Source organism: Asterias amurensis, chromosome 7 (assembly GCF_032118995.1).
Source record: "Asterias amurensis chromosome 7, ASM3211899v1".
Lineage (NCBI taxonomy): Eukaryota > Metazoa > Echinodermata > Asteroidea > Forcipulatida > Asteriidae > Asterias > Asterias amurensis.
In genome coordinates, this window is record NC_092654.1 from 6937233 (window position 1) to 6961594 (window position 24362).

Genomic DNA, 24362 nt, shown 5'->3' on the forward strand with positions numbered 1-24362 from the left:
CATTGTGTTTAACGGGATGTTCTTGAAAATTCGGCCGAGTTACATCTGAATATTCTCTAAGTAAAAGAGGTATACCAATGCTATCTGGTATGGCAAAAACAGGGCTGGGTGAAACTATTGATGCTCTGCAGCCTGAAACGTTTAATTCAGTCAATGTATCAATAAGTTTACGATTTCTAACATCTACTGCTAAAGAAAAATGCTTTAGGAAATCTGCACCGAGTATTGGTATAGGTACAGATGCGATGATAAAAATCCATTTGTAAGCTCGTCTTAAGCCTATATCTAACGTCATTGACCTTTCTCCGTAAGTTGATATTGGAGTCTTATTAACTGCCTGCAATGTATAAGGGCTACTATTCTGTTTATCCCTAATGCTAGGTGGTAAAACACTCACTTCGGCACCAGTGTCGATCAAAAATTTAGTACCAGTGAACTTGTCGGTAACGTAAAATAGACGACTTTTGGATTGGCCAGACAAATTTGTCGTCCCTAAATGCTGGCGTTCTAGTTTTCCTGGTGAGGTAGTCTATTTGAGTTTGAATCCGGGTATGAGCATGGTTTGACACATTTGGTTGCTTTGTCTCCAAACCGCCAATGGTACCAACATTCTGAACCTGCCCGTGGCACGTCTCTAGACTGCCTGGATGGACTTCGGTACTTGTTATTCCCTGAGCGATCTCTACTACGACTATTCCTACTCTCTTGGCTACCTGTAACTAGGCCTTGCATTAAGGTCGTTAATTGGTTAATTTGAGCTTGTAATTTGTCAAATTTTGCATCAAATGCTTGAGATGGTGTATCTGAGCCCGCGGCTATTGTACAGGCGGCTATTGCAGGTGATGGGGATGCCACTTCTACGATCTTATCTGCAATGATAGCTAATTGATCGAGATCCAAACCATCGCTTGAGGATGCTAGAATTAAGTGTACGTTCTGAGGCAAACGTTGCAGGAACAATTGCCTCAAGATACTAGTTTCTAGTTTATTTTCCCCTAGAAGTTGTTTCATGCGGCGAAGAAGTTGGGAAGGCTTTCTATCACCAAGCTCTTCGGAAATTAACAACTGATGTAGTCGTTTTTGTTCGGACTCAGAAGTTCGTTTGATAAGTTCTGACTTAATCTTATCATATTGATCAACTGTAGGGGGATCTATAAGTAAATCTCTTACTTCCTGTGCGATTTCTGGTTGAAGTGAAGATACTACATAAGCAAATTTAGTAGATTGACTAGTAATATTTCGGGTTTGAAACTGTGCCTCTATTTGGGCAAACCAGATTATTGGATCTTTCGGCCAGAAAGGTGGTAATTTGAGACTGACTGCTGCCAATGGCGCCTTTACTTCAAGTGGTTCATCCATAGTTCTTACATCAACAATTGTTAATTTAATTACGGATGTGAATAAATGATTGACGATCCAGGGCAAACACTTTATACATTGCTAAGTGCCATTGTTTCTATAAATTTTAGCACCGCGAATTGAAATTAAATCAACGGTGAATGCATAATCTGGTAACTTAGGGTACTTAATAAAATTATGTGCTCTAGAATCAGCCAAAAATAAACAACGAATCATCACCGATTATAAATGAGAAGTAATTCTTTCAAAGACTGCAGTTAAATAAATTAAGTAATCACGTCTGGGTCACCAGTTATAGGGTATTTGGTTACAATTATATACACTTACCCTATTTCTGAGTCTGGGCAGAATTAAGCTTCATTTTGGCGGCGCTGGTCAGCTTTGACTTCATTCAAATTAATAAGATCTCACAAATACAATTACTTAACTACTATTTATATTTAACTATTAAGAGATATTACTTTATACCCTAATGGTGTCCTCCAGCTGAAAGGTTGCTGTATAGGAGTAGTGTACTACCAATTCAGTTTCCAGTCAGCCTTTGGACAACCACAATAAATGAACCTAAGTACTACGACTATATAAGTTAGAGAGATACAACCTTTCTGTACCAAAAGCTGGAGAAGAGTGAGGGTGGTTTATTGCCTGCATTTGCTTTTATATGGCTATGTACACTAAGGAAAGAGATTAGGGCCTGCTCAATAGGCGTACACAAAGGAACTTACAATAGGCTTTTATACTACACTGGGGGTTTTGGAGTTCATTGTTCACCATTTACAGCTGACATTCCCAGATGGTCATATACAATAGGGGAATGGTAAAAGTCTCCAGTGCGAGCACTAAAAGCTAACACATGCTTGGCAGCTGTTAATGGAATTCACTACATACCTCACATATAGAATCCTCTAATCTGATTGGTTAAAAAGGGAGTCATGGAAATAGCTATGCCCGCTTTTTCTTTCAAGATGACATCATATTGACTATGCCCGGGGCATAGTCAATCGACTATGCCCGCCCTGGAAATAATGGATCAGTCTCAACACACTGTATTCCTACATGTAGGTCGCGCATGTGTGTGTATGTGTTGTGTACGTTCATCGTGTCACGGCGCGAACTACATGAATTATAGCTGTGACCTTTTTTCGCAGACGACCTTTCAACGTAGTTTGTGTGTGAAATTTAATTGTTTGTGTTCATGTCAAACTCGCAACGTAGTAAAATGGCTGAATCAAGATTTCATCTCGTCGACAACGAGGGAGTGCGAGATATAATAGATGCCGCCGACAGTAAAAGCACAAAGCAGCTTATAAAATATGCTGTAAAAATCTTTGCAGACTATCTAAAGCTCATTACCAAGGATTTGCAAGAGGTTGGTGAACTGCCCAATTCTGAGCTCGACGGAATCATTGGTAAATTCTATTGTGGAGCACGAAAACAAAATGGTGAACTGTACTGCAAAAAAAGTATGCTGTCGATCCGTTTCGGGCTCCAAAGTCATTTCATCAATAAAGGTAAATCTGACATCATCGGGCACACAGATTTTGCTAATTCATCAAGAGTCTTCAAGAGCTTCTCAGCAACATTAAAGCAGAAGGGGAAGGGATTTGTTACGCACAAGATGGCAATAACAGAGGAAGATATGAGCACTATTAAAGATTCTGTGGACGTGACTGATCCATTGGGCCTTCAAAACAAGGTTTATTTGGATTTTATGTTGTACTTCTGCAACAGAGGAAGAGAGAATCTGCGAGAAATGAAACGTGATAGTTTTGAGATGCACGTTGAGCCAACTGGAAAGCGATACATAACTTTGAAAGATAAACAACTGTGCGAATGATCTGGAAAAGAACCAAGGTGGTGTGATGATAGAAACAAATGATGAGCGATGTCCAGTGGCTTCTTTCTTGTCATATGTGGAAAAGCTTAACCCAGGGTGTGAATGGTTCTGGCAGAAACCAAAGTCAAAGGTGCCAATATCAGGTCCATGGTACTGTAACTCTTCACTTGGGAAAAACAAGCTGGGTGATAAGATGAAGGAAATTTCCCTAAAAGCAGGAACCCGCGTGTATACAAACTACTGTCTGCGTGCAACGAGCATTACATGTCTGAGGGATGCAGGCTTCAAAGACGGAGACATAATGTCAGTGTCCGGTCATCATTCAGAATCCAGTTTGAAGCACTACGCAAGAACCACCGACAAGAAAAAAAGAAGAAATGGCCCATGCATAAGTTCTTCAATTAACTCAAACCAACAAATCCAAATCGCACCATCTGCGGGACCTTCCACTGCATATGACATCCCTTCAACTTAATCTGCTGATAACATTCCTGGCCCTGTGGTATACGTCGAAGAGGAGATCCCGGATCTTGATCTAGAGGGAGGGATTTTGCGTGATATTGCTAATTCACCACGGGGTACTATGACAATCCCTGTCAATATCACAAACACTAGCAGCCAGGAGAACAAACCCACCAGTTTCAATTTCCACAACTGCGTGGTGAACATTTACCAGAAGTAACTTCAACCACTGCAACCACCTGTAAATATGTTTTTGTTGATGTTGACTGTTGGATTTTTGATTTTACTGTTATCCCTGTTGGATTGGTATATTTTACCAGTGTTGGATTTAATGAAAGACATGAAGTTACAATTTTGGTAAGTTATTACACTTTTATACATTTTAAAATCAAGGCCCAGTTTATGAAATCAGCTTTTAACCAATCAGATTAGAAGAATCTATGTTATTTGGTATAATAAAAGCAATATTGACTGCTTAATATTCGGGGCATAGTTGAAATTATAGGCCCTCGGTGATGTCAAAACCATGACTATGCCCTCAGCTTCGCTTTGGGCATAGTCATGGTTTTGACATCACCTTGGGCCTATAATTTCAACTCTGCCCCTCAAAGCAGTCAATATTTCTATACTATATTGAATGTCTCTATCTTATTGTTTAACCTCTTCCAAACATTTTTAAGAACCAAAACTCCCCCCGAATCTCACTTAAACCCCGCCCCTCGGTAAGTCCCCTTTTTGTGGTTTCTGTCCACATCTAACCAGGCTGGCTTCTGCCTTGAAGTATGTACAATAGACCAGAGATACAGGTATAACTACATGAAGTACATGTAGGCTAATCTTTTATTTCTACTTATCTTTCGCATAATTCCCTTTTATGTGTTTCTCACAAGGTGATTGTTCATCTTGAGTAACATGAGCCTTGCATCAACATTTTGTGACGACAGTAAAGGAAAATTAAAAATTAAAGGTTTCTGTAATTTTCAAAGGTGATCTGGATACTGCTACATGTATGTTCAAGACTGGGTAAAAAATCCCCAGAAGATTAGTTAAAATGAGTTGGGATGACTTCTTGGGAGGAACAGGCCAAACGTAGCTGCTTCCTTGGTTTCCAAGTACGAGACAGTCATTGAGGTCATCCTCTCTGACATAGACCTTATCGCAAATATGAGCACGCAATGCATCCTGGGATTGTTAGTGACCACGGACGGGATCGGGAATTAATGAGTCGAGCGGTGGCGCACTTTAGCTATATAGTAGTACTCTCGGTGGCATAAACGATTTTGTTACAAACAGCTGAATTTTTGTCGGCAAAATGTCCAACCAGTGTGCCTTGTTTGGCTGCGTAAACGACCGTCGTTATCCGGAAAGGTAAGTCATTAATCAAGTTATTATAGAAAAACAGCTATGAACTTGTACTCAGAGTCAGACTGTGTCCGTGTTGTTGTGCCAGTAACAGCCCGTGTCATCTATCTACTACTAATTTTTAGTATCTGTCTATCTTCCAACATGGTGCAATGAACTGTAGAGTACTTCCTTCAGAGAGGAGTATAGTCGTAGCCGTACATGTACTTGGGTGCTAAAGTAAAGTGCTTATATATAGGATAGTCACGTAAACAAATACATGTATGAAACAACATGTGCTACAAACTGAGATATGACTGTCCGGTTACAGAATATTTTTTAACGCTGCAGTTAAGTTCAAGTGCAGTGTAAGTGTTGTACCGAATACCCGTTGTACCTTTGTATAATTGTACAGTGTTGTTGTAACAGTTGTATTGTAGTACTACTCTAGTCTAACAAGTCTAGCACTGTCAGCATGGTCAGTAGCACTGCCACTAGCACTAGCAGGTAGTATTTAGGTAGTATAGTATTATAGTAGTAGATACATTGAAAGGCTGCTGCTGTTGTTTATCACATTAAAAATAAATATTAATTCACTGGTTCATCAACTTGTCGTACTTGTGTCAACTCGTCCCGTACCCTCGCCAACCAGATCGCCAACTCGTACCCACGGCAACTCATACTATTTCATACATGTACCTGCACCAAGCTCATACCACTACCGGTACTGTTTTAACTCTAAAGTTCAAGCTTTGGTGAAGAAAAGAACAGAACATGTAGGGTACAATTTTGCTCAATTTGTGACCCGTTATTCATTTTCATATTTCAGGATGAAGGTGATGCCCAACGTGTATCAACATATGGGTCAGACTGACTGAGTCAAGTTTTATAAATGTAAGCTTTAGTTTCAGACAAAATGGACAAGACTTATCGACAGGTAGGTGGATTTGCAATGTTATAAATTATCACACAAGCGCGAGTGGAATACGAAAAAATATAGCGCGTCTGCGTCCCATATCCAACGAGGCCGAAGGCTGAGTTGGATATGGGACGCAGACGCGCTATGTATATTTTTTCGTGTTTCACGAGCGCGCGTGTGATAACAGATTTATCTTCCAGTCTCACGTGCAACGCGCAAAGTTTAAAATTTCAGAACGTTATTTCACGAAGAAACGCATTCATGCGCACAAAGTTTAGAATGTAATTTTTTTTCACTCTCCGTATACGGAGCGAGACAAAATGACATTTCACAATACGCACTGTGTATTAAAAACAGAGGAAGTAGGATTAAAATGGGTCGTAGCAATACGTTTTTATTCCCCTAGTAGTTCGAGCTTCTGATTGGTGGATTAGCGCGTACTGGAAGATAATATTTGAAATACAATTTTGTATTTAGTGATTTTATCCATGAGTTGTAATATGTGCCCAGTAGAGTATGTTTACATAGCAGCGTTAAGTGTAACTATATTAATACTGGCAGCCTTATTTTTCTTTTTTGTAACAGAAAACACTTCAAAGTAAGTAAAAACACTGTAGTTTGCAGTAATCACTTCGAATATGGCCAACCCCGACAATTGGCACAACACCCAACAGTATACCTCAGAGGCTGTAACACCACTTCTACAAGGCCTAGTACTAGACGTCCCCCACCTAAAAAAAGAGGGACCCCACCGCCTAAATCTGCACCCCCAAGGATAGATGTTCCTTGTGGCGATGTGATCGCTAAACCTCCGCTAGGGACGTGTACAGCTGGCTTCAAGCACGATCATAGTAGTATGTATGTCAGTAGTGATCAGCAATCATGTCAAAGGACATGTCCACTTGAAAGAGAAACATCCCTTCAACGAGCGAGACAGAAAAATGCAGAACTGCAAAGACAACTTGAGGACTTAAAAGAGAAACAAAGAATAACCAAGAGGTCAACGCCAAAGCATAGCAGTTCGAAGTCAAAGCACTAGTATTGATGACATCAAGAATAAAGAACGTTTGATGAAACTGTACACAGGATTACAGTCATATGCAGTGTTTATGTGGGTTTTTGACCATGTCAAATCAAAAATGGGAAGACTACATTACTACAGGGGTAGAACATCACATAAAACAAAACGCTGGCAAACAACAGGGGCTGCAAAACCAGGACAAAAGAGAGAACTTTCAATGGAGGATGAACTCCTACTGACACTAATGAAACTTAGTCTAAACCTAAATGATGAAGATCTAGCAGTCAGGTTCTGTGTCAGTACGTCAGTCATTTCAAACATAATTTCAACTCTTCTCCCATTTCTTGCTAATGAGCTTAAAAGTTTAATCTACTGGCCAAGTCGTTCTGCTATTCAGAATCACTTTCCTTCATGCTTCAAGAAACATGGACAGGTTAGAGCAATAATTGATTGTTTTGAAGTTCAAATACAGAGGCCATCCCAAAGTGATGTCAATTCAAAATTGTACTCAAGCTATAAGCAATGACATACATACAAAGTATTGGTAGCATGTACCCTAGGAGGATCAGTATCTCTTTTATCGCCAACTGCAGGGGGAAACATGTCTGATATTGAAATTGTACGAAATAGTGGTATGCTTGATTTATTGGAGAACGGCGATGTAGTCTTGGCAGACAAAGGTTTCAAAGACTAGTCAGACTTTCTCCTTTACGGTTGTAAACTGGTGATACCACTGTTTAGTAAGAAGGGAAAGGTTTTTACTGAGGAGGCAAACATAACTAATGCTGCTGTATCTAATTCACGAATACACATTGAAAGGGTCATCGGGAGGATGCAGGAGTTTCAAATTTTGAAAGGTGATTTTCCATGACTCCGAAGCGACATTGTCGATCATGTGTTTACATTATGTGGTGTGCTAGTTAATCTACAAAGCGTCCTTGTTCCGAAATGAATTATTTGTCAATAATGCAGGCAGTTACAATGTCAAATATCAACCAAATTCACATTTATTTTTACTACTGGTACATTCACTCGGCAACTATGTACATAATATAGTACCCATACAATATTATAAGTTACATGTATCTATCATAAATAGTTTATTGCAATTGGTATTTCTTGTTAGTAAACAAATTTAAATAGTAAACAAATTATTTGGTATCTACAGGATGATGTTCAATCTATAAAATAAATATTCTTTTGCAAATGTTCTCAAATAAATAAGTACCTACATGTATTGTGCATCTTTTGTTGCATTGCTTTTAAACTTGGAAATTATTTATTGCAATATAAATAGTTTTTTTTTTTCAGTATAAGTTTTTGTTTTCTTTAAATACTGTGGACACTATTGGTAGTGGTCAAATACCAGTCGTCTCACTTGGTGTATCTCAACATATGCATACAATTACAAACCTGTGAAAATTGGAATTCAATTGGTTGTTGAAGTTATGAGATTACTAGGAAAGAAAAAACACCCTTGTCACACGAAGTTGTGTGCTTTCAGATGCTTGATTTCGAGACCTACAATTCGCAAACTGAGGTCTCCAAATCAAATTTGTGTAAAAATACTTCTTTCTCGAAAACTACTTCACTTCAGAGGGAGCCGGTTCTCACAATGTTTTATACTATCAACATCTCCCCATTACTCATTACCAAGTGGGGTTTTATGCTGAAAATTATTTTGAGTAACAACCAATAGTGCCCACTGTCTTTAAACTGAAACTCAATCAACATACAATTCTTATAAATATATTACTTTGTTCATAGGTAAAATATAGGATTGCTAAAACTGACAGTACCAGGTTTTTACTTGGTGTCATGGTCATTCAACATGGTCAGTCAACAAACATGCACAGATTTGGGCTAAATTTGAGCTGCATGAGAAAGTAGTTGAACTCAGACAATTCTCAATCATACAGCTCTTGCATGTATTCGACTGAATAATTTATAATCTTTTTGGTAAATATTTATTGTACTATATAAAAATAGTTTTGCTTGTGCACTTACTATGATTGATGAAATAAATTAAGTGGTATGCATGTAACTCCATGAACTCACTCAAGAAATTTTGTTTTATACTTTTAGGGCAAAAAAACAAAACATTTTGCTTCCAGTTTGATGATCGCCTTTAATTTTACATTTGGTCCCTACACTCCCTTTTTATTCTTAGATCTATGGAGCATAGAATGATTGCAATTTGGTAAAACATGAATACACAGCTACAGTCCTGGCTATGTGACTTGCCATTCAGTTCCACACTTAATTTATAACTCTGGTTGAGCAACACCCAGTTTTGACTCTCTTAGCTTTTCAGTACGTATTTCCTCAATCACCACAAGGTCAAAGAAGATTTTCAATTTCTTCAGGAGTTCCCTGATAAAAACTTCATCAAAATTGACCCTCTCAATGTGAATACTGTTGTTAATTAGAGCTGTCTTCACAACAAAGTCGGCATAAGTTGTTTTGGTTACAGACATCTGTACCTGGACCTGAGTATAGTATGGATGGTTTCTTTTTAGACGTATCCCATGATCATCGTTCACAAGACAAGAATCACTTTGCATAGCGTAGTCAGCTATGGTTTTGAGACGGTGGGTGTAGGGGTTCTTCACTTCAAGGACTCCCATGCCGTGGCACTTGCATTTTATAAGACCATCTGGAGAACCAGCCAAGTAAGGAATATCGGGATGAATGTTGACCCCGGTGTCAGAAATCTGAAACGCTTTATGATTCTTCTTTTTATTCTTTACATAGACTTTTCTGGCTACTTTCTCTCTTTGTTTCCCCCATGCTAGTGATTTTGATATGACCTTTCCCCCATACCCCATGATTCTACTCAACACAGAATTATAACGCCCTTTAACCTCTGATTCCTTAACTTTCGAGGCACAATGGTGTGCTATGGATGCAGTTATTCTGCCACTCCTGTAATTCCACCATTTTGGTGAGTTACTCTGTTTCACTGTTTCTTCGGCCACTGCTTCAAACGCACAAGGCGGTGCTTGCAAGTTACCATGAAAGCATTGTACAGTGTCACAGTCTCCTCACTTAAGACATTCAAGAGTTTTATCTCTTCCACTATCATTATCTTCAAATCCTGTAAGTTTAATGCAAATCTGTCGACATTTTGAAAAAGTACCTAAATCCTTTAAAACGAGTGGCAGCACCCTGTGAATAAATTTACATTCATAAATACCTCAGACAGTTTCGCTATTCCTATTGGTGGAGAGCGCTTCACGTTGGGGTGTTTAAACCTTTGATAATGACCAGTGTTTGTAACCGGTTGTGAGCGGATAATCCGCGCTAGTCTTGATGCAAGACGTTTCTTGTTACGGGCAATGCAGGTCGCTGTTGGTGAGTTGGCCGCGGGTGTGTGAAAGGAAAACAATACATGTTATACCAAGACTGCGCACGAACGGAACTGGAAACTGTCGGAAATAGGCATGCATGCAACACAGGGACGTCATACATTACATGTAGAAACATACAGAGCTCAAGCTCGAAAACGGATAAGTTATACAGAGTTTCTTACTTTATTACGCCTTTTGGTGGAATTGCCCATCCAGCTACTGTATGTCAAAATTTATCTAAATCAGATGTTGCCTCTTTGAATTTGATTGAATTGGGAAAAAAAAAAATAATGATGCCATCAAATGATGCCCTTAAATCTAATTACCTTCGTTTATGAGAAGTATGCAAACATTATATTAACATTAAAACTTGATGGACAATGAAATTTTCACACACTCACACTGATCTTTGATGACTTGTTGAACAGCGTCCAATTTGTTTTGAGTTTTTCCTGAGAGAAAGTATGGTTATAAGGCTCTGTGGCTATTGATTAGGTTTTGGGTACCGGTCACTTCGGCACCTTGCAAACTTGGCACCTGCAAACTTTGCACCTTGCAAACGTGTTTCTTATTGTTGATATTTTTGATTTTGGGGGTTGAACAAAGAATTGATTGGAGTGGGATTCGAACCAACGACCTCCGGATTAACGTGCCGGCGCTCTACCAACTGAGCTAGCTAGCCCTATATTGGCAGTGTCCCTATTTTGTCAATATCTTTGTTCGGGGGTGCCAGTCAGAAGCCTTACAACCGTTAACTGCCGTGTAGCCAGGGATCACACCCAAATTACGTTGATTTTTTTTTACGGGAAAAAAAGACGCATTTTTTTTAAATTGTCGGACTTTGATTGTCTTTTGCTGTTAAAGTATTTGTCAACATCCCCCACCACCTGCGCATTCAAAAGTTAAATAATAGCCCTGCAAATATGAAACTTTGATCATTTAAATACCTCAATTATCTAACAGGTTGTTGAGGTCTGTCAAAAATGCTAACGTCAGGAACTCACGTCAGTTAGAATCTACTGCCTCCCGTAGAACGGCTAGGGTTTATTGGCCAAGGACCTGTGGTAGGATATCGTTGGATGAAACAAGCAAAAGGACAAAACAACAAAAACCCATCCACCAACTCATTTGTTTGATGAAAAAACAAACTGTGTCCAGCTTAGGGGCGACAACCAAGGGAGGACCCATCCCCGCAGAGTTTGCCAAGGTGTGATTATAGACAAAAGATCACTGCCATCAGACCTTTTTTTCTTCTTTTTTTCCTTTCTTTTCTTCTTCTTTCTTTTGACCTGATGGGAGCTCGCTTTCTTTTGACCTGATGGGAGCTCGCTCCTAACCTCGCCTACCAACGATCTGGTCTCGTCTAGAATGTATGGACATCTCCTTCCTCGTGACGTGGGCCTCTGACTGCTCCAAAGGTTTAATGTACTTTTGTACCGGTTGCAAATATCGGACTATAAAAATAGTATACTACTTGAGTGATATCCCTCTTCTCATGTTGGACCCAAGTCATTAGGAAGAATAAAAATAGCTCTACCTGAGGACCCAGCCGATTAAAACTAAAATCATCCATAGTATGGAGCTCTAATTGGTACCTCCGTGTCCTTTTGAGGTTGCCGTATGAGGCTACACGTGTGTCCTATCAATCAAACTTGACTACACCATCCGGGTAGAGTTGTCGTCTAGATGGTCATCCCCAACCGTATGATGGTCAGCAACCGGCATTTAAACAGATATTTAGGCTCTAAACGGAAATCTAGGCTCTTTAAGGCTGTGAGTTGTACGAAAAACATCGAGTCTGCCGTTAAGCTCGGCCTCACTGTTTCGTGAGAGCTACGGGAAGGAAAACAAAATTGCCATAACGTTTCAAGATCATCATAGTTAGATTCTGTCCTGACACAACTTCCTCAATTTGGCGATGACCAACGCAACGGTATTTCAACGGCACCGTGTAGAACAGACTGCATACCAAGAAACCAAATAGACCGACTAAGTTCCGCAGCCCATGATGAAAATATTTCCACAGACATGTATTTTTATTTTATTTTAATAGTTGTTATATATATCCACCATGCAAAACCTCCGCGTTAGGCTACTTGACAACAAGATGGCATCAATCAGTCCAACGCACCCATATTCCTTCCTTCCACGCTCCATTGAACATCCTGTGAGGCTAGCCAACCAAAGCTTGTCATTCTTTGGCCAAAGAATCTGACACTAACACACGCATTGCATGATGTTCTGCCCATCTGATATACGTGTTTAGAAACATTCTAATTCCCGAAACCGAAGGAAAGCCTTGTCTAGGCAGAGTGAAAAGTATTATATACTGGAAAGTATCAAAAAAGAACAAAAAACATTCAGCTTCTATCGCCAACCGCAGCCGCCGTCGACTGAAAAACGTTAGAATTGGTCACCACTCATATATGGATCTGGAGGCTGCCTAAGTATCTTTAGAAAGAAACATGCAAAGCCAAACCGGTCTGTCCAATTTCCCTTAGAATAATGTGACTTTCCTTGACAACTCCCTTGGGTGAGTTTCCCCCGATTGTACTCCTTAACCCTAACAGTACTAGAAGTCTGCCTCCATTCTAGAGGACCACAATCTGTGTAGGTGACCCATTGTAAACCACAGATCTTGCCTTCAACCTAGACCTTGTCAGATGGAAACTCTTAAATCTATCTACACGCATGTCATTTCTTTCTTTCTTCTTTTAAACCGGCGTCCATGACATACCCACCGAAGGGTACAGCCCTTCGCTCGCCGTCTCTCTTGTTTCCTCTGGAATGATTTTGTGAAGCGGTGAAAGTGCATCTTGAGTATTTTGTAGGTACCTTCCATACTCCTAAAAACAAAGCGAAAACATGTCCCGTTGACCGTTGAGGTACTGGGAACGAGTAAACGTGTGCCACACCATGGACGCTGTAGTGAAAATATTTGCGTTTTGTTTGTGCCTAAACCACAACTGCTGCAAACACCGGCCTTTTTAAGTTTACCCACTTCAAGGGAGAAGAGGGAAACAATGCAAAAGGACGTATTTTTATATCCGGCGCTTTCACTCAATATTTCCCTTTGCCTGTAAATATAAGCCTCATTTGATTTAACTGCAAAAAATCGTTATACTTAACATCTTCCTCTGTTTGGCTGAGCTTACATACACTTTTTTTTTTTTTTTTGGCTTTATAAAAGATATAAATTAGTAGAGGCGGCTAACTGGATATTTCTTTTTTTTTTTTCCTTTCTTTTAAACTGATTTGTAAATGTACACTGTTAAAACCTCGGTGTTTCGTTCGGCATGTTTTGTAAATGCCGCTAGATTCGCCAACTGTGCGACACATTACGTCCTGCGCTGATAATAATTGCATAATTCTGACGCGCCGCCCGCAAGCAGAGATGCACAACGTACGCCCCACTACCCTGTCTTTATGAAGCGGCTTTGAGAATTCAAGCCATCCATAGCATCATGTTGCTGACGTGGCACGGATTAAAATTCACATAAGATACAAACATTTATTTAAATTACAAATTTCCATGATACAATTCGACACTTACAGCTGTTATGCACTCGTGTACTAGACTACAGAGGGACTGCGCCCGTGCTGGCGCCAAGCGAGGTTTAACGCCACAACCGATGATTGTTCTTTGCCAACTGATCCCACGATTTTGGAACCAACTATAAATAAATAACGCATTTTGTTACGAGTCCAAATTACTCACACGATCACAGAAAAAGTAACTGCATCTTAATATTTATTGAGAGGCAAATTTATCTCACCACCTCGGCCCATTTCCGCCAGAACTCTTTATACGGTAAAAAATATTTGGTTCCGTCCCCACACCTTTATGAACCCAAAAGCAAATTATTTAACCTTTTTTTTTTTACTAAGAAATCTTTATGTTTCGGACTCATTTAAATACAATATATAATTCATCTCAAGCCATCTCGGGAGTATAACCCAAGACCTGCTGTTAATTTGAGGCAATATCATTTCATAACCTTCTGCGGGGCCCAAACCTTGCAATCTCTAGGCTTTGTGATGTACTGTATTTGTATTCCATCTGTGGAGCAAAACATGTTGGGGTCTTGGGGTTGCACTTCATACACAGTCTATCTGTGCGGCAGATCTGCCGCATCTCACCGTCTCAGGGCCAATCCCCATATATTTCTGGTATATTTATTTGAACACACTACAATAAGACTGGTGGCCCAAGGACTGAAACTCGTTTTAAAGCACAGGGCTTTGTTTTGTTTACATTTAATACATAATCCATCCTGTGCGGCAAGTTCATCTCACAGTCTCGGGGGCTCACCCCCATAGGTTTCTTGAATATATCTTGACCCCTCTAAATAAAACAGATGGAACAGGGACCAAAAATGTGCTCTAGTGCACAAGGCATACATTGACATTCAAATTTACAATGTGACATTATACATACTCCATCTTGTGGGGGCAAGTTCATCTCACAAACTCGGGGCACATCACCATTATACGTTATCTGCGAGCAGAACCATCTCATCATCTCGTGCCCATCCCCATAATATTATTTCATTCGTGAGGCCAATTATATATATAGCAATTGACTATTGATATTAATATAAATTCCATTATAATTATCATTTGAACTTTCTTTGAGGCCAAATCATCTCACCACTTCAGGGCCCATCCCCATAATAATACTTCTCTGAGGCAAATTTAATCTCACCATCTCGGGGTCCCATCCCGTAATACTTTATCTGAGAGGCCCAAATCATATCACAATCTCGGGGCCAATCCCCGTAAAACTTTTCCTGAAAGATACAATCTGACTATTATTATTATTACAAATATCATTATTAACACCATATTAAAACTTCTGTGAGACCAAATCATCTCACGATCTCGGTGCCTATCCCCATAGTACTTAATCTGTGAGGCCAAATCATCTCACAATCTCGGGGTCCCACCCCGTAAAACTTCATCTGTGAGGCCAAAACATCTCACAATCTCGGGCCCATCCCCACAAAACTTCGTCTGTAAGACTAGATATATACTTACAACTGACCATAATTAGTACATTATTATAAATAAATTATTATTTTAAATATCAAATTGGTACTTCTGTGAGGCCGAATCATCTCACCACCTAGGGGCCTATCCCCATAGTACTTCATCTGTGAGGCCAAATCATCTCACCACCTCGGGGCCCATCCCCATATTACTTCATTTGTGAGGCAAACTCATCTCATAATCTCGGGGCCCATTCCCACAAAACTTTGTCTGTAAGACTAGATATATACTTACAACTGACCATAATTAGTACATTATTATAAATACTATTTTAAATATCAAATTGGTACTTCTGTGAGGCCAAATCATCTCACCACTTCGGGGCCCATCCCCATAGTACTTCATCTGTGAGGCCAAATCATCTCACCACCTCGGGGCCCATCCCCATAGTACTTCATCTGTGAGGCCAAATCACCTCACCACCTCGGGGCCCATCCCCATAGTACTTCATCTGTGAGGCCAAATCATCTCACCACCTCGGGGCCCATCCCCATAGTACTTCATCTGTGAGGCCAAATCACCTCACCACCTCGGGGCCTATCCCTATAGTACTTCATCTGTGAGGCCAAATCATCTCACCACCTCGGGGCCCATCCCTATAGTACTTCATCTGTGAGGCCAAATCATCTCACCACCTCGGGGCCCATCCCCATAGTTATTCATCTGTGAGGCCAAATCATCTCACCACTTCGGGGCCCATCCCCATAGTACTTCATCTGTGAGGCCAAATCACCTCACCACCTCGGGGCCCATCCCCATAGTACTTAACCTGTGAGGCCAAATCATCTCACCACCTCGAGGCCCATCCCCATAGTACTTCATCTGTGAGGCCAAATCATCTCACCACCTCGGGGCCCATCCCCATATTACTTCATTTGTGAGGCAAACTCATCTCATAATCTCGGGGCCCATCCCCACAAAACTTTGTCTGTAAGACTAGATATATACTTACAACTGACCATAATAAGTACATTATTATAAATACTATTTTAAATTTCAAATTGGTACTTCTGTGAGGCCAAATCATCTCACCACTTCGGGGCCCATCCCCATAGTACTTCATCTGTGAGGCCAAATCATCTCACCACCTCGGGGCCCATCCCTATAGTACTTCAAATATTTGGTTCATCCCCATAGTACTTCATCTTTGAGGTACTTCTGTGAGGCCAAATCATCTCACCACTTCGGGGCCCATCCCCATAGTACTTCATCTGTGAGGCCAAATCATCTCACAACCTCGGGGCCCATCCCCATATTACTTCATTTGTGAGGCAAACTCATCTCATAATCTCGGGGCCCATCCCCACAAAACTTTGTCTGTAAGACTAGATATATACTTACAACTGACCATAATTAGTACATTATTATAAATACTATTTTAAATTTCAAATTGGTACTTCTGTGAGGCCAAATCATCTCACCACTTCGGGGCCCATCCCCATAGTACTTCATCTGTGAGGCCAAATCATCTCACCACCTCGGGGCCCATCCCTATAGTACTTCAAATATTTGGTTCATCCCCATAGTACTTCATCTGTGAGGTACTTCTGTGAGGCCAAATCATCTCACCACTTCGGGCCCATCCCCATAGTACTTCATCTGTGAGGCCAAATCATCTCACCACTTCGGGGCCCATCCCCATAGTACTTCATCTGTGAGGCCAAATCATCTCACCACTTCGGGGCCCATCCCCATAGTACTTCATCTGTGAGGCCAAATCATCTCACCACTTCGGGGCCCATCCCCATAGTACTTCATCTGTGAGGCCAAATCATCTCACCACCTCGGGGCCCATCCCCATAGTACTTCATCTGTGAGGCCAAATCATCTCACCACCTTGGGGCCCATCCCCATAGTACTTCATCTGTGAGGCCAAATCACCTCACCACCTCGGGGCCCATCCCCATAGTACTTCACCTGTGAGGCCAAATCATCTCACCACCTAGGGGCCCATCCCCATAGTACTTCATCTGTGAGGCCAAATCATCTCACCACCTCGAGGCCCATCCCCATAGTACTTCATCTGTGAGGCCAAATCCTCTCACCATCTCAGGGCCCATCCCCATACAACTAACCATAGTTAATGTGGTTTTATTCATCAGTTGGATAACTTATATTCAAAGCACTCCGCGCCCCGCAAAGTTTATCACGTGATTGGGTGCGGCATATTCAAAACAGCTCACTGAAGCGTGATCCTATAAATAGTACACTTTGCTGATGCGTTGAGTGTGTTTCTACGTTTTGCTATAGCTTTTATGCTTGTTTGGTTCAGATTTTAAGATGTCATCCAAAAATGAGCAGCCGCGGTACAACCCTGAAATGCTATTTGACAAGTTCAAAAGTTATTTCAATTAAAAGTTTGACAGTATAGCCAATAGCAACAAACAGGGCGAGGACAACGGCTTTAAGGACTTCAAGAATAAGATCTAGCACCGGCACAAACACATGCTTGATTAACCTGAAAACAACTTAAAATGCCTGTTGTCTTAAAGGTGTGTTGTATTATTCGTTGTCGAATAGACTGCAACTGTTTTCCGTGCGAATGAGCGCAGCGAAGTAGCATGAAAAATACTATTATAAAAACTATTCTTATATCGTATTGATACTTTTTCGAAGGCCAAATCATCTCACCATCTTGGGGCCCAAACACACAGTACTACATCTGTGAGGTCAGATTATCTCACAATCTTGGGGCCCATCCCCGTAAAACTTTGTATGTGAGGCCGACTTATATATATAGGCCTTCAAAACTGACTATTGTCATTAGTATTACAAATATTATAATTGTTACCGTAATAATACTTTCTGTGAGGCCAGATCATCTCACAATCTCGGGGCCCATCCCCATAAAACTGCATCTATGAGGCAAAGTTTTCATCTCACCATCTCTGGGTCCAACCCCATAATATACAAATATTGACTGCTTCGAGTGCTATGGTTAAAACTATGACTCCCGAGGTGATCCCCGGAGCGTTCTATTTTCCCGAGGCGAAGCCGAGGGAAAAACGAACGCTACGGGGATCACCGAGGGAGTCATATTTTTAACCATTGCACGAGTTAAAAGCAGTCAATATTTGTTTTATAACACCCCAAACATTTCTAAATACTGTACAGTACTATTATTATTAAGTTACAGACCTGAATGCTACAATCCACGGACGATGCGAATACAGATTGCAAACACTTTTACTTACTGTGCTGCATGTAGTGTAGTGCCATGCAATCCGAAATGGTTACAGACTATTAATTTATCATCCTCGTACACGCCACGGACGTCTGGGTACTGCACGCCGTGTGCTAGTCTGTCGGACTAGCGCACGGCGCCGTGTGCTAGTCTTCGGACAAGTGCATGGCAAACCGACGCACTATCACACGGCCGTCGTCTAGCAAAACTAAGACATGTCATGTGACGCGCTCTTAACCAATGAGCAGGCAGAATACTTGCAAGGGGTGTTATAATACTTTTTCTGTGAGGCCAAATCCCCATAAAACTTCGGCTTTGAGACCAAATTACATTCAAACTGACTGTTATTGTTATTATAAATATCATTATAAACATCATAATTAATACTTTCTGTGAGGCCAGATCATCTCACATCTCGGGGCCCAACCCCATAAAACTTCGTCCATGAGACAAAATATATATATATAAACTGACTATAAATATTATTATAAATATCATTCTTATTATCATAATTAATGCTCTCTGTGAGGCCAAATCATCTCGCAATCTTGGGGCCCAACCCCATAAAACTTCGCCTTTGAGACCAAGTTATTTACAAACTGACTATAATTATTATTATAAAAACATTATTTGTTGCACTATGGTAAAAGTAAAACAAAGCAGCCTTCAACTACATGTGATGGCAAAATATTGCCCTTTGATGCACGCCGCTAAACGGCGAAAGCGCACACACTGTTATGCTGAATATTTTGGATTGAAACTGAATATTTTGGATTGATAAGAACGGTTATTTGCCATGTACAAAACCACAAAACCACTATCATAAGGATTGGCCTTAATCCTTTTAATAAAAATTTACGTATTTCGTGCGTTAACCTACATGGCATATATTAATACTTATGTGGGCCTATTGCATACCCATTGTTGTCTGATCTCTACAACTCAAACTGATGTTTATATCCCGTGACTCTTCACGTAATGGATAATTTAATTAATACATATATTACTTACTCAGGCAATTACAGCGACTTTTAAACACTCATGAATGTTTCTAAATTAATATTATACCAGTACTAATGTAGTCATTGCTATCAATAAGAGCTTCTACCATTTTAAATGGCCACAAATCTTTGATATGCTGCACAGTTTCTTTCAAATAGTCTTCCTGAGCATATTCGCCAGGCTAATTCTTTTCACTGTTTTAAGTCACTGTTAAACTCATTGTTTAAAACTGCTGATTTGTAATCTGCTTAATTGTAATTGCATCTTTCTCTCATTGCATAATATCTTTATGCCCTGAGAGATTTATGGAATTTGGCGATTTGCAAATATCTTTTTTTAATTATTTTTTTTAGGCTACATCCACAAGTGATTCCCAGCTGACTGGGCCCTTCCGCTTTGTCCATCCAACTTTGCTTTGTAAATGATGTTACATATGTACATGTGAAGACGGCCCCCTTATTTGGCCGCCCCATAATGGTCAACATCGAGCCCAGTGTTGGCTACATTTAAGAACGTAACGTTTACATGACCATGAAGTGTTTCTTTGAGCAGCAAATGACACAACTTTATAATAATAGGGGCATGTACCAAGGTTTCCATTTTGTTACAGTGTCTTTACATATGGCTCGCTTCCCAATATGAAAACGGTTCAGTGCATTCAGGATTTAAATACCGGTGATCTATTCATGGTCTGAGGTTCAAGAAGGCACAACCAGTGTACACAAAAAGTCCCTTTGTACGCCATCTAAACGCATTTAAATTAAAATTGCCACAAAGTAAACATGGTACCGAAAATGGTAAACGAAAATGCAATGTGCAAATTGTGTGCATCATTTTATACGATGAGTCGATGATAAACTGGCACGTTGACTTTATTATTACTTTAAGGGGGTTCCTTTCTGCATTTGACTATAGCTCCCTTTAATACGTTTTCGTTTACGTTGGTTACTCGGCAGACTCCTGAAGGGAGGACCCGATGTATACAAAAGGCCGCAATTTTTTTGACCCGGCTGACATGGAATATTTTAAATGGATGAAAAAGCAATGAAATACGAAAAGGAATGATGGTATCCACTACCAGCTCTGAAGGAAAATTTTCCCAGTGTGCCTCCTATGTTAATACTCCCTGATGTGTACCAGTATGAACCATTCTGCTCTAAAACCGCACTGCTGTGCCATAGGGCATGTTCTACAATAGAGCAAAAAGACACACCAAGGCGGTACCGACGATCCTTCTTCGTAAACTAACCCCTCGCCTGTGCCAGCAAACTTGAGGCTGTAACACGGCGGAAATACCCCGAATAAAACATGTTCACCTTTTCGGGGTTATACCCTTAGTCACTTTACTGTATGTATACTTCACCCGAAATCCCTTCAGAATATTGCGCTCAATAAGGCCTCTGTGTGTTTCTGATCCTCCAACCGGAGACGAACCAGTTCACGTCCAGCTGCGGGCACGCCAGAAACGCGAATGATTTGAATCATGCGCCCTGTTCACAGTGGTGCAAATAGTGTATAATATCTTGCCAGGTACCTCTTATAGTTTATTTTATATTTACACCCAACCAGATCCTTGCCATTTGATTGGAGGATTGTCCGTCACGTGATAGCAAATATAAGTACCATTGCACGCCGAGTCACTCACCGTGCTTTTTCGTTCCATCCGAAAAGTACTATTGCACGCTGCGCGTGCAATAGTACTTTTCGGATGGAACAAAAAAGCTGAGTAAAACATCACTGCGTGCGCGCGTCTTTGGTAACGCAGCACTGTTTCTGCAAGGCATTATTATTAGTAAAATTACTAGCATCCGGCTTCTGCATATCTCAAAATAGCTGTACAGAAAGCACATTGTGACTGTTGAATCCAACAGGCCGACCCAAAGAGAAACGGGTTTAATTTCATAATTAAAAATTGTAGGCCTGAGCTTTGTTTGTTTTGAAAGTTGTATCTTCCAATCAACATGACAAAGATCTACTTGGATGTTATATAAAACAAATGATGAATGTTTATGAGTGCAATGGTGCGAATATGTTCATGAGTTGAAAGATGGAATGTTACATTCAACTCCGCCTCGTTGAATGTAACATTCCATCTTTCAACTCATGAACATATTCGCACCATTGCACTCATAAACATTCATTATGTGTATAACAATGTATTCTAAATAAACAAAATAGCTTTCACTTTTGAAAATATCAGGGTCCGAATTTCAGACTTACAAATGGTCCACATAATAAAGAAGATGCCTTAAGCTAGCAACCGCTCGTGAAATAGGTTTTACGCTTAAGCAATTTTTGTTGCTACGTCAAGCAAACAAATTTCCTTACCGTTAATTTGCCCATGCAATTGGGTCCTGAACACCATAGAGCTCTATGTTCACACACACAGTGCAACATATAAATTGCAATACGTTGTTAGTGTGGCGCGCAGCGGTGTGTATTTTACGTGTGTTTGTATGGTAGGTGTAGTAGCGAAGTAAACGAGTCTCTAAAATGCTTCAGAAATGTTGTATAATGTATAAGGCCTTTCTTCTTATTTACTCTCAAGTTAGTGTGTAAACCTTTCTAGGGGCGCTTTGAACCATTACAAATAGTACATGTAAGACAGAGAAGGCGATGATTTTTTTTTTTTTTGCCACTATGCATTTATATCGCCTGCCATTTTGTCAGTAGGGGGCCTACCTTCTTTTTTTTTTGCTTAAGCAAACGATCTAAAATCTTGCGCGCGCCGTTTGTTTACGTGCTTAAGCTCTGGAAAAATGTGTACATTCAAACCTTTAGCCTACTCTCATTTTTTTTATTGTACATTGCATATTGTGAGTGTCAATGCGTCACGCTCCGCACACAGATAATGCAAAAATTACATTTTAAGCTATGCGAGTGCATGCTGTTTGTCGCAAAATATTGTTATGAAATTTTAAACTTTGCTTGTCATTATAATTTTTTTTATTGCGGCCAACTCTTTGATTAGCAAAATGGCGTACCTAAATTTTTTAAAGAAACATGACGCTCATTTCATCTGTAATGCTTTGCTAGTCGTTGTGCGGACGCAATTGTCAAAAAACAAGTTTAGTCAACGGCTATTATACAATAAAATGGTTCCAGAATTGGTATTGAAGTTGTTGTTTAAAGACCTGCTTGAACGAAAATGTCAAGTCGTGAACTTTGCTAAATTTCATTTAAGGTGTTTTTAATGAATAAGGAAATCGAGTCATATGATTATAAATAAATTTTAACTGTGTAAAAAAAACAATCATTTCGAATACTCTTATCCAGCGCTTTTTGTAGAGATTTTCGAAAAGCTCCGTTACGTAATCACTCTCAAAACGTCATAGTTGGGAGCTCCAATTTGTAAAGCCGCTTTGTAGCAGCGTGGAGGTATAACAAAGCAAACTCCCACAAATGACGTCAGCAGCATTGTCCTTTTACGCGCACTCTCAACGGCAGAAGTGTTTTTAGTTTTTCAAAACCATTAGGTTGGGGCCTGATTTTTTAATCGATAATTACGAAAAATTCAGAAGTGTATACACATATCAAAATTGCATATCATATAACAAGTGCATCATAAACAAGTTAAAATACCATTTCCGTTAAAAACATTCCGCTCAGGCAGCTGTTTAAAGCAATCGCACAACATCGGTAAACAGAATTGTCCAAAGGCCCACACTTCGTTATCACAACTTATTTAAAATAACAAACCTGTGAAAACTTAGGCTCAATCGGTCATCGGAGTCGTGAGAAAATAATAGGAAAATCCACCCTTGTTTCCGCACGTTTCGCCATGTCATGACATGTGTTTAAAATAAATCTGTTATTCTCGAATTGTTTTAATGTTTTCTCAAAAAGTGAATCATTTTATGGAATAATATTTCAAGGGAAGTCTTTCACCAGCTTCTGTAAACCCTGTAAGTTATTTTTGTTCTGTTCAGAATGTGTCCAATGGCTTTAAGTTAAGTTATTTGTTTTTTATTATTTTTAAATAAGGTTGACTTAAAAATGAGACTGGAAGACAGATTTGTTATCACGCGCGCTCGTGGTTTCTGTGTTCCACAAGCACTTGTGTGATAACTAATGTATAATATTCCACAAGTGCTTGTGAGATAACTTGCTCTGTTATTGCAGTATTTTATTCAGTCTATGTAGATGATACTGTGTTTTTTCATTTTTTTTCAGGTCATTGCACTTCAAGGATAGAAAAGGTCATGAAGTAGTTGTGAGAAAGCTGTAATGGCAGCAAGACTAGTCCAAGAATGGCTTACAGAATACAAGGTATGGTTTAGGGTCTCTTACACACAGTGTAAAATAGAAAGATTGTACATTACAGTAGAATTGGGCTATGAGGGCCTACCAAACACCAAAATAATACCTAACATGACCTTCAGGGCTGCTGATTTTACACGTTGACATTAATATTTTAAAATTTATTAAGTTAAAGAGAGAAATTTATTGCATGGAATTTTGCTAGCATACATAATGATGGGATGACACATTGAAGTCAAGCAGTCAAGATACATTAGGGTGCACTTAACGGATTGCTGTTCCTGGAGGCCATCTTGGAATTGTCTTCATTTGGGCCGCGGCAAATTACTATCTCTTTATAAATAGCCGAATCGTGTCTTTCTGTCTGTGTGTGTGTGTGTGTATGTTATTGGATCTCCTCCCTGGATACTGCATCAAACCTCACAAAATTTACATGGAAGAAAGGAGCTGACTTCGTCTTGACACTCATTCATTTTTGAACAAAATCCATTGAGAATTGACAGATTTATGAGCAAAAAAAAACAACCAAAATTTGTGGGGTTTTGCGCGCCGCTTTCACTGTTGCTATAAGCAGCGTG

At 39.9% G+C, this 24362-nt stretch overlaps 3 protein-coding genes and 1 pseudogene across 4 annotated transcripts in view; 3 read left to right on the forward strand and 1 right to left on the reverse strand.

Annotated features, from left to right (window-relative positions):
* LOC139939773 (hyccin-like) overlaps window positions 1-24362 on the forward strand; it is a 157741-nt gene that overhangs the window by 12334 nt on the left and 121045 nt on the right. The window contains exons 1-2 of one of the 2 annotated variants that reach the window (XM_071935887.1): window positions 3735-4015; window positions 23698-23793. In XM_071935887.1, the coding sequence (XP_071791988.1) occupies window positions 23752-23793 (42 nt within the window). In that variant the 5' untranslated portion in view covers window positions 3735-4015; window positions 23698-23751. Of the gene's footprint in view, window positions 1-3734; window positions 4016-23697; window positions 23794-24362 lie in introns of those variants that run through there. The other variant, XM_071935886.1, reaches the window with a different exon arrangement.
* LOC139939823 (uncharacterized) lies at window positions 508-1359 on the reverse strand. The gene has a single exon (XM_071935957.1). It carries the CDS (start codon window positions 1357-1359, stop codon window positions 508-510), a length of 852 nt encoding a protein of 283 aa, XP_071792058.1.
* LOC139939547 (uncharacterized) lies at window positions 2579-3196 on the forward strand. The gene has a single exon (XM_071935547.1). It carries the CDS (start codon window positions 2579-2581, stop codon window positions 3194-3196), a length of 618 nt encoding a protein of 205 aa, XP_071791648.1.
* On the forward strand, window positions 4311-9015 carry LOC139939774 (uncharacterized; annotated as a pseudogene).